Genomic DNA, 15,586 nt, shown 5'->3' with positions numbered 1-15,586 from the left:
ACCCCTTCTCACCAACGGCCAGCGCCTGGAGGTGTACCTTGGGTCCGGGTCCCCCACTGCCCCTGCTTGCCTCGCTATGGCAGCTTAGGAGTTATGGTGGCCACTTCTGTTCAGGACAGCTGCCGGCTTTAGCGACGGCTCCCTGTACTTTCTACAGCCACAGACTCTTTCCCCCCTCATCTCCACCCCTTCTGTTCAGAACTCCTCCGGCGCCCTTTCGCCAGCAGGAGCCATAATGGTGGTACTTAGCTCCGCCCCCTTTTTCTCTGGCTAAGCGCGGGACTCTAGAGATTAGCTGAGTGGGGACTAGCTCCCCGCTCTGTCGCAGCTGCCTTGTTTCAGAGCCCACAGACTCACCTGTCTAGTGGGCGGGAGTTACAGTGGGGGTGTCAGTCATGGGGGAAGCCGTCGGTTTTAGAGATGTCGGCGGCCATGTGTGCTGGGGACTCGGAGCGTAACTCCGTATTCCGCCCCCGCCTCTACAGCACAGTAACTGGGGGTTATAGGTCTCTTCCCTCCCCGGCCGGCCTTCATTATGGCATGGGGAAGTCGGCATTGCTCCCCCCCCCTTCTCCTCTCCTGCAGTGAGGGGTCAGGGGTTCCTCCAGCTGACGCTGTCATTGTCACTGTTTGTCCCTCTCATAAAAAATATATATACAGTATATAAATTAAATCAGTTGTTCCAGATGCCCCCTTGTGGCCCTTTACTGAATCTCAGCTCTTGGTTTTATGCTTACCAATGAGCTCCCTCTGGTGGCAACTTTCTGGCCTGCATTCCTGCAGTCACTCCATATCAGCCCTTCAGACGGGACTTGGCGGGTCATTACCGACGATGCATATTCCCTTAAATAACCCTGGGGATACACGTTATGTCTGTTTCCCCTGCTGACTGTTGCCATATCATGTTTGCCTAACCCATGGATGATTCCAATCCCTCCCTAGGGGTGTCTCAATTGGTGCCATTGCAATTCTAGTGAAAACTAAGGGGCCCCTACAAGGTGTCCCCCTCCATGCCTGGGTTTACTTCCCTGCCCCTGTGCCAAAGTCCAACACATGGCCTTTCATCTTTGGGAGGGCATTAGGAAACCCATCTGCAGTGGTTTCCTCCACCACCAGTCACCCATCTTATGTAGCCGTGCCTATTTTTTCTTTTTTTCCCTTTTTTTCTCCCGTTCCTCACAACTAGGGGGTTTCCGGAGGAATTACCCTGCATGTGCAATGGTCCCTATACCAGTAAGCCAGACTGTCGTCTGCATGGTTTTCTTTTGCACTCACGTCTGCTGCATCTGCACCTGGAGTTCCAGATCCCCACCTCTAGTGTGAGTATTCCATGGAAGTGACCCTGCGGGGACATGGATTAGACTTGATACATTGAGGGGTTACAATGGTCAGCATGGTTTCCGCTACCACCTGTCATTCATCTCAGTGCTGCTGTATCTGCGGCTGGAATTTCGGTACCCCACTGCTAGTGCGAGGTGTCTGAAGGAATGACTCGGTGTTTACTATGGACCCTATGCCAGTAAGCCAGACAGTGGTCTGCGTGGCTACTCCGCCGCCTGTCACTCCTCACACGATGATGTATGTGCAGCTGGAATTCCGGTATCCCACTAATAGTGTGAGATGTCCGAAGAAGTGACCCGGCGTGTCCTATGGACCCTACTTAGGCCTACGGGGATACAATCCATAGCTCCTCCACCTTCCCCGAACTTTGGGACGGAGGGGATACTATCCATGGCTCCTAGGCCTCCCCACCCTCCCGCATGCAACAAAGGGGCACAGTGCTCTCCTATTGGTGCTGTTGTCCCCTTATCGCCACCGGACAGCGCCTGGAGGTGTCCTCATTAAGCCAGACTGTGGTCTGCACGGTTTCTGCTCCTGTTGGTCTCCTATCACAGGACTGCCGCGTGCAGGGGTGGAGTTTCCCTGCTGGTGTGGGACAGGGTCCCTGCAGGTACTAGGGACTCATGCCTGTCAACCAGACATTTGTCTGCATAGTCTTCTACACCACCAGGTCGCCCATCAGATCGGCCGAATTCCAGTACACCACTTTCTTGGCTGCTGTCTTGGTACCCCACTACCATCGTGCGGTAACCATGTCTGTGTCCCCACATATGCTATGGACACTCTGCACGTATAGAGCTCACCTCTCCTCCGTTTCGGTGGGGTGTACCTCGGGCCTTTCTGTGATCTTGTTTCCACAGGTCTGCTGCGGTTGAGCACATCTGTTCTGGCATAGGGCCTGATAGGGTGACACAGTCTGTTCCACAGCCCGCCTATGCCTCCAGGTATCTTTCCTGGGTTCCAGTGCAGAGTGGCTCAGTCGCCAGGAACACAGGAGACCATGGGTATTACGCTGCTGTCCACAAGGAGGCTGACACTAGGCAAAAAAAGTTGGCTCCTCCCAGCAGGATATACCCACCCACAGGTACAGAGCTAATCAGTTTTAGCTTCGTGTCAGTAGAGGAAGACACAGGTCTGGAGCTCTCTCCAGACCTGGTCTTTTATGTTTAATTATTTTCTAGCTAGGGATGTCTAGTTAGCATTTTTTGGGCTGAACCACCGCATCCCCTCCACCGGTTACAGGATTAATGGGCTCCCACAAAATGTTCCCCCTTGCTGCACATGTTGCGGCCAGGCCCAGTGACCTGGCCACATTTTATTCCCTTTGTCGCCCCAGGGTCAGCACCAGCGAGCTGCTCTGCAAGTAAAAAAAAAAAAAAAAAAAATCACTTCAATTTTCCCGGGCTCTCTGCACCCTCTGGTGGCTGTTTCATACACAGCTCTTTTGTTTCCATTCTTGTGCTTGGCCCCCTCTGGTGGCCAAAATTAGGTAATACAGCCTTTCTGTATTCTGTGGCGTTCTCCGTGCCCCTATCTGTAGGGCAGAGTTCTCTCCTAAGCTCGCTTCTCAAGCTTCTTGAGTAGGGTCAAGTGTAGTATCTGTTCTTAGTTTCTCATCTGATGCTTCCCATATCCGGGGAACTTATATTAGATGGATTTGGGGGGGACGGGGGCCTATTCCTAAGCCTGCTTCCGTCACCTTATGTGCGTGACTGATTGTTGGAATGCTTGGTGTTTGCTCCGAGTATTGTGCCACATGCCATTGGGCATTGTCCCATTGTGTGCACATGACTTAAAGTCAGCACTAGGTACTTCTAGCTCCATTTCCGGAGTACCCTTGTTCAGCTTTTTTGCCGCTTTCCCTTGCTCACGTTGGCCATTTTTGCTGTGTTGTGCAGTTTTGCTGGAGGTTAAGTTGGGGTTTTACTGAAGCTTCCGTCACTCCAGTGGCTCTTGTCTCTGGCCTTGGCAGGGTTCCGGCCCATCTCATCACCACCCTTCTCTATGGAAGGCGGTCTCTGTTCGATGTGCCACGCCTTGCCCAAGTCTAGGTGTTTGTCAACCGGAGTGTTTTGTTCTGGCTTGAGGTTGTCCACCTGGTTTGGGACTCCTGGGTCCCTCTATTTCTTACTGGATCTGAGATCCTCTGTTTCTCTTAATGGCTGCTCCAGTGTTCCGGATGGTTCTGTTCCTCCCTGCCGACCTGCTTGCATTTCTCCGTCTCCCTCTGGAGTGAAAGGGGCCCGAGGCATAGGGCCTCTGGGTAGTGGACTGGCCAGTTCTCCGGGTTGCCCAGTGTGGTCATTTTGGGCACTTTGGCGGATGTAGTTCACCTGCTCGCTTGCCCTTTTTGGATTCTTTCTTTCATCTGTTTTTTTGCAAGTGGCCTTGAGGCTGTGGGTGTTCGTCTGACCTCTCTGTTCGGGTGATCAACGGGTGCTCCTTGACCTAGCCTTCTTCTCATCTATTTTCCTTATGCGCTCAGACCCGAACATGGGTTTTTCTGTCTTTGTCCCCTTCTGGCAACTCTGGTTTCCACCTTCTGAGTCTTGTCTTCTTGCTGGCTGTGCTCAGCTGCCTTTTGCTTGTCGTTCTTCCTCCTCAGCCTCTGTCCTTCAGTTGCGACTGGTTTTCTGATAGGACTTTCCCTTGAGTATCTCCAGCATGTTCGCTTTCCAATTTTTTCCTGCATCTTCTGTCTTGTCTTCAGGGGTGTTTTCCTCCCTCCATCAGGGACGGGTGTGGTCCGGCAGGCCTCCGGGACATCAGTTTCTAGCTGTTTTTGGTCAGCTCTTGGACCCCAGTCTCTTTTTTTATGTCCTAGCTACCCTTCATGTTTTGTAAGGGCTTCTAGGGGGTTGAATTACGGTTTTATATGGGCCTCACCAACTTTTTTCTGGAAGGGATAGGGCTCAGTGTCTGGTCTGACCCCTCCTTCTCTGGTGGTTGTTTTTCTCACCCAAGGGACTGCTTTGGGACGTCCCATGGTCTCCTGTGTTCTCCTGTGTTGAGGCAACCAAGAAAAGGAGATTTTTTTTGTACTCACCAGAAAAATCTCTTTCTTGTAGCCTTCATTGGGGAACACAGCACCCACCCATTTACAGTTCCTTGTCACATTGTTTATTGCCTGTTGTTATTTTCTGGTGTCCTTCGGACTTATCTCCTTTGTTGTTTGGCTTCTCCTACTGCTTTGTGACACAACTGCTTAGCTCTGTGCCTGTGGGTGGGTATATCCTGCTGGGAGGAGCATACTTCTTTTTTTTGCCTAGTGTCAGCCTCCTAGTGGACAGCAGCATAATACATGGTCTCCTGTGTTCCCCAATGAAGGCTACAAGAAAGAGATTTTACAGTGAGTACAAAAAAAAAAAATCACCTTTTAGGCCTCTGCCACTCCTCCTGTGCACATCCTGGCACTTCTCTGCCTGACATTCTTAGTGCATATATGAGGGGAGTACAATATGCTCCACTATGCTTAAAACAGTATTTGTCTACAACACCAGCAGGTGTGTACTTTTGGCTGGCCTTTCACAGTATCTAGGCCCTTAAGACTTTAACAGGAACAAAATGGTACACCACTTAGATGTACATATGTGGTATGCACTTATGAGGGGAGTACAATGCGCTCCAGTACGCTTAAGGGTCTATTTACATGTACAGCATTCTGTGCAGATTTGATGTGCAGGATTTCAAACTGGGTTCAGTCATTCAGTTTACATTGAAATCCGCAGCAGAAAATCCTGCGCATCAAATCTGTGCAGAATACTGTACGTGTAAATAGACGCTTAAACAGTATTTGTCTACATCACCAGCAGGTGTGTACTTTTGCCTGGCCTTTCAGAGTATTTAGGCACTTAAAAGGGGTACTCTGGTGGAAAACTTTTTTTTTTATTTAAATCAACTGGTGCCAGAAAGTTAAACAGATTTGTAAATTACTTCTATAAAAAAAATCTTAATCCTTCCGGTACTTATTAGCTGCTGAATACTACAGAGGGAATTTTTTTCTTTTTGGAACACAGAGCTCTCTGCTGAAGTACGAGCACAGTGCTCTCTGGACAGGTCCTAAAATGGACAGAGATGTCAGCAGAGTAGGAGAAAATCCCCATAGCAAACATATGCTGCTCTGGACAGTTCCTAAAATGAACAGAAATGTCAGCAAAGAGCACTGTGCTCGTGATGTCAACAGAGAGCACTGTGTTCCAAAAAAATAATAATAATAATTTCCTCTGTAGTATTCAGCAGCTAATAACTACTGGAAGGATAAAGATTTTTTAATAGAAGTCATTTACAAATCTGTTTAACTTTCTGGCACCAGTTGATAAAAAAAAAAAAAAAAGTTTTCAACCAGGGTATCCCTTTAAGACTTTAACAGGAACAAAATGGTACACCACTTAGATGTATGTATGTGGTATGCACTTAAGAGGGGAGGACAATGCCCTCCAGTATGCTTAAAACATTACTTGTCTACAACACAAGCAGGTGTTTACTTCTGCCTGGCCTTTCACAGTATCTAGGCCCTTAAGACTTTAATAGGAACAAAATGGTACACCACTTAGATGTACGCACAGGTTACACTATGCTTTTAGTGCTCTGCTCACCCTAACTGGCTGGCTACTATTAGCTTTTCAGTTGTTGTACACACCAGTGCTGCAGCACACAGTCGCTGTGTACTACACCCAAAATTGTACTCTCTCTCTCAATCTCACTCCCTTCCCTATCAGTGCTTCTAGGCTGGATTTGGGCTTGAGGTGAATCGCTGCTGTAAAAATGCTTTTCTGTGCAAGACACTGCTCTCTTTCCCTCTCTCTTTGCAAAAGAATGCTGATGTGACTGGGAGGTGACTCGCTGCTGTAAAAATGCTTTTCTGTGTAACACACACTGCTGTCTGTCCCTCTCTCTCTGAAATAGAACCCTGATGTGAATGGCCGCAAGATGGCTGCCGATCATATAGCGCTGTGACATCACAGGGATGGCTGGCTGCTGATAGGCTGTATGCTGCATGTGAGTCAGGGTCATCCCGCCGACCCTTGTTCCCACTTTCCCAGGATTCCTTGCCTCTTGTCCTCATATGTGGATCGGCCATTTTAGATGCCCTGGAGCCTGGACCGCACTAAATGAAGTTTAATGAAGCGATTCACGCAATCGAATCGTGGCGATATTCGCATTCGTTGTGAATAAAATTTTTCCCCAAATTTGTAACGAATTCGGATACGGCAGATTCGATTCGCTCATCCCTAGTAGTATTACATGGCAGACCCATGCACAATGCAAAATGCTAATCAAATAGATCGTCACTTGTTTAAGGAGCCTATTACATGGCTTATTTATCGTGTGGGTAGGGCCTCTCAAACAATTGCGAGTTAGTTTATGCGGCCCATTACTTCCATCATTCTTCACTGCACTTTCCCTATTTCATGAGCAGCTGATAAACAACAGGAGTGTATGCAACTTTATCTATAGGTCTCATCCACCAGTTGGAGGCCAAAAAATAGTCCTTTTGACCCCAGGCTGGTATGTGTCAGTGTTTAGTTCCCTGGATTACCCCTTTAAGCTCATCAAGATATATTCAAGACAATACTAGAAGCAACTATGATGATGGGGGCTTGGGGGATGAGGCTTAGCTAGAATTATTACATAGATACTGACCCCAGTCACTGGTGACAAAATAGATCTACAATAACTAGGGGATTTCCGTGGTAGGTTTCCAATTCCTGGAACACCTGCAATTCCAAGATAATAGTCAGTGGTGGGGGTAAGTGCACTTCTATTCTAAACCCACCCCCTTTCCTGCCTTTTGGGGTACCTCCATGGCCCCAACCATGATGACAGTCCCTCCTTATAACAACGTGAGACATAAAAAACAAACAAATGCTGGAAGGGAAAATGTATGTTATCCAATTAGCATCACACGTGGTAGAGGTTACATCTCATTCCCAGATCTCCTGTATTAAAAACCCAATAATATGACAGACTGTTTTATGAGTATTATATTGAATTATGTTTGACAAATAAATAAATAAGTGATACACAAGTTTTGTGCTTGAGACTTATTATACGTAAAGTGCATTATAGGCTTGGTAATATGCCATGGGCCTCGTATAGATAAATGTATTTTGCTAAATTGGTTTCCACTTTATTTATTCACTCTGTGCCATTCCACAGTAAAAATGTTAAAAATAAATGTAATTCAGTCTCCATCTTGATGAATAGATCCATGTATTATATCCTGTACAAACACTTACAACTTTAATATAACTGTGGTTAGAATATATACCGTATTTATCAGCGTATAACACGCATTTTTTAGGCTAAAATTTTTTGCCTAAAGTCTACCTGCGTGTTATACACCGATAAGCCACTGCAGTTCAATGATTTAAAGCAGGCGCTTTAAATCAATGAACTGCAGCGGCTTTTGCCGGTCCGGAGACCTGCCGTCGCTGCTGGCTTCTCTGCCCCTGCCTATCCTGGGGTCCAGAGACTGCCGGCGCCGCTGCCCCATTGCCTCCCCCCATCCCCGGTTGTATAATTACCTGTTTCTGGGGTCGGGTCCGCGCTGCTTCTGGCTCCGGTGCCGGTCTCCTGCGTCGTTGCTACGCGCATAGCAATGATGCAGGAGACCGGCACCGGAGTCAGAAGCAGCGCGAACCCGACCCTGGCAACAGGTAATTATACAACCGGGGATGTGGGGAGGCAATGGGGCAGCGGCGACAATAGCCAGGGGGAGAGAAGCAGTGGCAGCAGGGCTCTAGACCCCAGGAAAGGCAGGGGGAGAGAAGCGGACAGCGACGGCCTCTCTCCCCCTGCCTTTCCTGGGGGCTTCTGCGGGGTCAGAAACAGTGTATCGGGGTATACACATGCACACACACGCACACACATTTTACCAAGGATATTTGGGTAAAAAACTTTTTTTACCCAAATATCCTTGGTAAAATGAGGGTACATGTTATAGGCCGGTACGTGGTATACCCCGATAAATATGGTAGCTAACTAAATAGCTAACCAAACCAAACAATGTATTTATTGCTAAAAATGTATATTTCAATTTCTAAAGCTGCCAGAGTTAATCTGTCTCCAGTTGCGGTTGTATCTCCAAAAAAGCAGGAAGTATCATTCCCTACTACATCTGCCTATATTGATGCCAGTCGTAAGTACTGCAGTTATCTCCTTTACAAGACAGTGATGGTGTTTAATGTCATTACTTTGTTTCAGGCAATGTTACAATATAAATATCATTATTTGCTCATTTTTAGATGCCCAGTGTTTTTATAATGCCGCTAAAAATGCACAAAGGATTCCAATATTCCAGTGTGTGTATATAAACACTTTATAAAGTTTATGAAATAATAAGTTCTCTTCTGATTCCAACACAGAAAGCACAGATGATGATAAAGTAGTAGCATACCACTGGGAACAGATTGGAGGATCATTACAAGAAATGAAGACAGGAGAAGATAATCCAGTTTTGCATCTATCTAACCTGGTACCTGGAAACTATACCTTTAGGTAACACTGTTAACTGTTGTATATCAGTTCTGCTTACTTTATTGTTAAGTACCATATACCTTAAAAAAAACTATACCAGGCAAACTGATGCAGCATGAGATATCTATATGAATGTGAAAAAATGAAACTTTATAGTAGTGTTGTATTAGATAATGTATTACAATATGTTTTAACATTAGACTTTGCTTGATTAATGGGATTTTCTGGGAGTAAAAAAAATGTGTGGAGTCGGCGCACGATGAGGGAATTATCCTGTTCGTGACACCAAAAATAGTTGTAGTGACACAGGGTGGTGTTGGTGGAAATACCTGGTCACTTCGTGATGCCAGAACACTGTTACCCTATACACGGTCTGAGCTTAGAGGCAGCTTCTCCTGGGCCTGACAAGGGGTGTAAATGAATACACCGACGTCAGGTTATGGATAACTGTCTTTACTGAGCTGGTGCAGATGGTAATACACAAACAGCTGGCCTTGGTCTGAGAGTGCAGCGTAATCCCTTGGGAGCCCTGTTGCCTTGTCGAGACTGGTGCTTTCACCGAACAGAATAAGGGTGGATTCACACTACGATTTGAAGATACAGTTTTTGCCCCATTTCCGGTTTTGTGACCAGACCTAAAACCATGGCATCCCACGTTTTTAGGTCCGGTCAGAAAACTGGATACGGGGTAAAAATGAGCTGACCAGAGTCACTATATGACTCTGATCAGCTCATTGAAATGAATGAGATACGGGCCAGGTATGGCTGGGATACAGGAGTGCCAGGTTTTCACTCCCCCAGCCGGATCCGGTTCCCATATCTTCAAATCGTAGTGTGAACCCAGCCTTATACTGACTTGAGCCTGGCTGCTAGGGGCCTGCTAAGGTAGGCCTCTCCTCAGAGCACACAAAACACAGCACACCTGAGCTAAGCTGTTGCACGGGAGCCTTGCTGGAACTAGACTGAACAATGTCTATCACTTGACTGACTAACTCCTCCCCTGCACCTCACTATGTAGGGGAGACTTTTGGGGTTCTCATTGGAAGGCAAAGTCACATGGGGTTCACTGCTCAAAATTAAAGGCACAGTAACAGGAAAATATATGTACATTCAAGAATAACAAAATTAATTTAGAAAAATATATTATCTGTCATTATCATTCTCACATAATTAATACAACTGTAACATTCTAGTGGGCCCAATACCTTGTGCTGCCAAACTGCCCGAGACAGTCCAAAACCACGGGACAGCTTCTGGTGCTGGGACACCACAAATGTATAGGGTAATAAACAAAAAACATCTTTCCTTACCCCTAAATTCACTAATGCATGGATGGCCCCCATCAGAAGTGCTGCAATGATGTCATATACATTGTTCATGAAACAATGTGTCAGTCCCTGAACTAAGCAGTTTCTTCCTGCATGCCCCTGGCATGTGACCTCTGGCGACAATGAATGACTGCAGTGCTACATGAGCAACGTACTTAACAAAAAAACTGGCATCAAATACATCTAACTATAGATTGAAACATTTTTATTTTTTTATGTTGGAATTCATAAGAAGAATGTAATCTCCAGTCATGTTTCATATTGGGGAATATGTATCTATAAATCTCTTTCCCACATTAGCCACAACACATCAAGTAATTTATATAGATTTGATAACTGTTTTAAGAACAAAAAATAAAACCTGCCCCCCAGCCCCCACAAACCAGATATATCTGACATAACACCTGGGGAACATACATGACACATAAAAAAGTATATTCTGTAAAACATATAACAAATACAGGCAAATGGAGACCATTTCTTGTGAATTGTTTTCCTTTCTTAAAAATGACCTGTGGCCAACCCCCCCTCCCCCCCCCCCCCAAAATGAGATGTTATTGTCATTAAATAGCTTGATATGCCCTCTCCCGTACCAGAGATATGAGGGTCTATAGTTTTTCTGACAATTCAGCGAATCAGTCAGATAGGTGTGACCGTAATCTTAATAATAGAAGTAAATATCAGGAGATGAGTGGGATTATACAGTCAGGGGGTGTTAATGTTGTACCTTGAGGGGCATGTATGCCTAATACACACCCACTGACTGTATAATGCCACCCATCATCTGATATTCACTTCTATTTTTAAAATTAGGTTCACGCCCATCTGACTGATTCTGTGAATTGTCAGACCAATAAAAACCCACATATCTCAGGAATAAAAGGGCATATGAAGAAACTGTAAAAGGGTGTGTGGTCAATACACCCTATGCCATTTAATAATAATGCAATCCCATTTTTTGAGGTTGGCCACAGGTCCTCTTTAACAGTACTAGTTTGCAATGTGGTCATGGGACTACCTCCACCTAGGGGTCAAGAGATGAAGCACATATGTCTAAATAAGATAGGGAAGGGCCACAAAAAAGGCAGGCTGTATGAATCAGGGAAGGTTTATAAATCTGCAGCTAATGACTGTATGGACTCACTGCTATACCACTGCTATCTTGTTCACATTAGAAATATCTTCAGCAACACTCTATACAGGAAGCAGATAGCAAAGAATGTACTGAACTGGGAATCTGAGTGGGGATCACATGCCCCAGCTGCAATAATAAAATGTATGGATGCAGCTAAACTAGGATGAAACAGATTACACAGCAGGAATATTACAGACGGATTATCATTATATGTCACAAAATCTGGAGTGCTTTTTTTTATTTTGGTCTTTTAGCTAGGATAATGATTACCCTAGGAGTATCCATGTTTTATTTTTAGATATGTTTCTTAACCTTTCAGGTTAACTGTGGAGGATACTGATGGAGCCACAAATTCTACTGACGCCTATGTTATAGTGAACAAGGTTGTGGACAACCCACCCATTGCCAATGCTGGACCTAATCAACTCATAACCCTTCCTCAGAATCACATCTTTCTGAATGGTAATCTGAGCAGCGATGACCATCAGATCATCAGCTATGAGTGGTCTTTAAGTCCCAGTAGTACAGCAAGGCAAATGACCATGAAGGTAAATTTGATGAATTTGTGAGGGTTATTTAATTGGCCTATGGTGGCAGGAGTAAATAAGTGTACATCTCTATTGTGCAAATATAGCATTTCAACTACTTTATTCTTCTTATTATAATAACAATAATCATAGTAAACAACTACTAATATTAAAGGGGTATTCCACCCCTAGACATTTTATCCCCTATCCAAAGGATAGGGAATAACATGTCTGATCACAAGGGCCTGTCCGCAGGGGACCCCCCGTGATCTTTGGGCTGGCGCCGCAGCGTTCATGACTATGGAAACCCTGGGGCTTCCGGGTTCGTGGACACCCCCGGAAATCACAGGGAGGTTCCGGAGATTGCGGGGGTCCAGCCACTCGGACCCCCTGCAATCTCCGGGACCCCCTGCGGAGTGTCGGCCCGGAGATAGCGGGGGTCCCTTCGGCCTGACCCCCCGCGATCAGACATGTTATCCCCTATTCTTTAGATAGGGGATAACATGTCTAGGGCAGAGTACCCCTTTAAAAAAGGGGGTGTGACGACCATATCCGCCCGAAGTCTAGCACAGCCAGCGTTCTAAACATAAATGTTCAGAACGTCGGGGTGCCGGGCCAGAGATCGATGGGGGTCAGGCTGCTGGGACAACAGTGATTAGACATGTTATCCCCTGTCCTTTGGATAGGGGATAACATGTCTGGGGGGAAAGGTACCCCTTTAAATGCACATATAAGCACATATGTTGGATAAAGAGGGAATATTTACTGATAATATATAGGGAATGAAAATGTTTTTCACATCACGCTTCCTTCTGTGAGCATGAAGCATATAAATTGAGAATCCTTTCGGTATATGCTATGCCAGTATGTGACAGCATACCTGTTTTATTAGATGGCTGTACTCTTCCATACTGAATGATAGAGTAAAAAATACAATGAATGGTATGCATTTTCTGCCAACATATGCCCCTAAATTTCTATACCGTAGAATAAATTTGAAGCTTCCACTGGAGGTATACGTTGGGGAATTCTCCTGAGGCATATCTCTGATGAAAGATAATAATTGTGTATGACTAGAATGTTAAAAGCTATGTACCATGGAACAGACATAAAAATAAGCAATTTTGCAAATAGTCTTGATTAAAAATCCGATTTCAACCTGCCTGTGGTTTGGGCACCACAAATATATCCTGACAGTTGCCCTTTAAGCAGAAACAACACATTCATTGCCCAAAAGGATTAAAGGTGTACTCCGCCCCTAGACATTTAATCTCCTATCCAAAGGATAGGGTATAAGATGTCTGATCATGAGGTCCCCAGCAGCGGGACCCCAAAGATCAGACATCTCGGCTGCGGCACCCCAGACATCCGATGCACTGAGCGAACTTTGCTCTGTGCCGGATGAGTGGCGATCTGGGGCGGAGGCTCGTGATGTCACGGTCACGCCCCGCTTTTGACTTCACGGCTATGCCCCCTCAATGCAAGTTTAGTGACGTCACAAGCCTCCAGCGCTGCACCCGATGCTCTAAATGAACACCGGGTGCATGAACACCGGGACCCCCGCGATCAGACATCTTATTCCCTATCCTTTGGATAGGGGATAAGATGTCTAGGGGCCTAGTACCCCTTAAAAAATACCATAAAGTTAAAAATGTTTAAACTGCATATGGTGTTAAATAGGATATTTACAAGCAATTTCTTATACTGTATTGTACGATAACATAAACAAACCTATTCAACATCATTGCATCAGACAGCTCTTTAATGTTTTGTGGCTTACCTTAATACCTCTTGCATTATAAAGGGTGTGCGGTCTCCCTATCTTCAAGCTACAGCTATGCAGGCTGGGGAATATACCTTTCAGTTGACCGTGACTGATTCTTCTAACCAGCAAGCCACTGCTCAAGTCACTGTCATTGTGCAACCAGGTAGGTGAACTTCCTAACAAAACATATCTCCTACAGTGTGTAGCAAAGGACATAAAAAACTTTTTTTACCCAAATATCCTTGGTAAAATGAGGGTGCGTGTTATAGGCCGGTGCGTGGTATACCCCGATAAATAGGGTAATTACATTATGGGGGTACACTGCAGGTGAGCCCTGAGGACGTGCAGGGACTCAAGCTGATAGGACTGTGGAATGCATATCCAATACGGGGACATCACCCTTGTATATCCCAATATATCCCTTTAAAAGGCCCTTCACGTACAATATGTAGAACACATTTTAAACATACAGAGGCTTTGAAATGTATTTTTTTCTACTAATGTATTTATGCATTTTTTCTTATATAGCACCAACATATTTTATAGTGCTGTACAAAAATTTGATTAATCACAACTAAATAAAACACATATCCATAAAACAGGAAAACAACAAAGAACATGTGATTCCTAACCTTGCCTAGTTTTCCATTAGTCATACAATCTTTTAGTAATAGGCTATATTCCTACACAGTAATTTGGGGCCATAAACAGCCCAAAAATGTATGTTTACAGCTCAAAAAATTCCCAGAAGCCAACCATATTTTTGTGGGAAAATGGCCATTCTCACACACAAATTTGTTAGGGCCATAAAATTAAGTGTTGGGCCTTTTTTGGGGTTATTTCTGTGATAAGATTTGTCCATATTTTTGGCACATATTTTGGACAATAAGGGGGAGATTTATCAAAACCTGTCCAGAGGAAAAGTTGCTGAGTTGCCCATAACAACCAATCAAATGACTTCTGTTATTTTGCAGAGGCCTTTTTTAAAAATTAAAGAAGTGATCTGATTGGTTGCTGTGGGCAACTCGGCAACTTTTCCTCTTTACAGGTTTTGATAAATCTCCTCCCTAAATGCCTCTTTTTGGCTATAACAAAAAATGTCAAAATATGGCCAAAAAAGCTTGGATAGAAATAAGGCCAAAAATAATCATTGGAACATCAAAAAGAAGGCTTAAGAAGGTTTTGATATTTTGAAGCCTAAAAACCGACATTTTCTTTGGCTCAAAATGGACCTCAAAAGCAATGTGTTAACATGTCCATATAGTGATAAACAATCAGAATGCTATTTATTCTTTTTTACCTATAGAGAATAACAGTCCACCAGTTGCAGATACTTGTCTTGATAAAGAAATAATTTTCCCAGTGGAATCTACAACATTGGATGGAAGTAAAAGTAGTGATGACCATGGCATTGTTTTCTATAAATGGGAAGAAATCAGGTATATGAATGCCTTCGTATATATATCTGTTATCTACAGGATCTATCTATCTATCTCATATCTATCTTTAATATCTATCTATCTATCTATCTCATATCTATCTATCTATCTCATATCTATCTATCTATCTATTTATCTATCTTTCATATCTATCTATCTCATATCTATCTATCTATCTCATATCTATCTACCGTATATACTCGAGTATAAGCCGAGTTTTTCAGCACGATTTTTTGTGCTGAAAACACCCCCCTCGGCTTATACTCGAGTGAACTCCCCCACCCGCAGTGGTCTTCAACCTGCGGACCTCCAGAGGTTTCAAAACTACAACTCCCAGCAAGCCCGGGCAGCCATCGGCTGTCCGGGCTTGCTGGGAGTTGTAGTTTTGAAACCTCCGGAGGTCCGCAGGTTGAAGACCACTGCGGCCTTCGACATCATCCAGCCCCCTCTCACCCCCTTTAGTTCTGTACTCACCTCCGCTCGGCGCTGGTCCGGTGCCGCAGGACTGTCCGGAGAGGAGGTGGTCCGGTGGGATAGTGGTTCCGGGCTGCTATCTTCACCGGGGAGGCCCC

The 15,586-nt window shown here is 45.0% G+C and overlaps 1 protein-coding gene and 1 long non-coding RNA gene across 6 annotated transcripts in view; one reads left to right on the top strand and one right to left on the bottom strand.

The window, feature by feature from the left end:
- Positions 1 to 15,586, top strand: part of KIAA0319 (KIAA0319 ortholog) — a 67,361-nt gene that overhangs the window by 26,767 nt on the left and 25,008 nt on the right. For 3 of the 4 annotated variants that reach the window (XM_056521292.1, XM_056521293.1, XM_056521295.1), the window contains 5 exons: positions 8,390 to 8,482; positions 8,709 to 8,841; positions 11,603 to 11,831; positions 13,615 to 13,738; positions 14,882 to 15,014. In XM_056521292.1, the coding sequence (XP_056377267.1) occupies positions 8,390 to 8,482; positions 8,709 to 8,841; positions 11,603 to 11,831; positions 13,615 to 13,738; positions 14,882 to 15,014 (712 nt within the window). The remainder of the gene's footprint in view (positions 1 to 8,389; positions 8,483 to 8,708; positions 8,842 to 11,602; positions 11,832 to 13,614; positions 13,739 to 14,881; positions 15,015 to 15,586) is intronic. The other variant, XM_056521294.1, reaches the window with a different exon arrangement.
- LOC130273877 (uncharacterized) overlaps positions 1 to 15,586 on the bottom strand; it is a 38,969-nt gene that overhangs the window by 8,213 nt on the left and 15,170 nt on the right. The window contains exon 1 of one of the 2 annotated variants that reach the window (XR_008844158.1): positions 358 to 4,634. The exons of the other annotated variant lie outside the window; for it this stretch is intronic. This is a non-coding gene — a long non-coding RNA (uncharacterized LOC130273877). Of the gene's footprint in view, positions 1 to 357; positions 4,635 to 15,586 lie in introns of those variants that run through there. 2 annotated transcript variants of the gene reach the window in all.

The sequence above is a fragment of the Hyla sarda genome, chromosome 5 (genome assembly GCF_029499605.1).
Source record: "Hyla sarda isolate aHylSar1 chromosome 5, aHylSar1.hap1, whole genome shotgun sequence".
NCBI lineage: Eukaryota > Metazoa > Chordata > Amphibia > Anura > Hylidae > Hyla > Hyla sarda.
The sequence above is the reverse complement of the archived record's forward strand: the minus strand, read 5'-3'. Positions and strand labels throughout refer to the sequence as shown.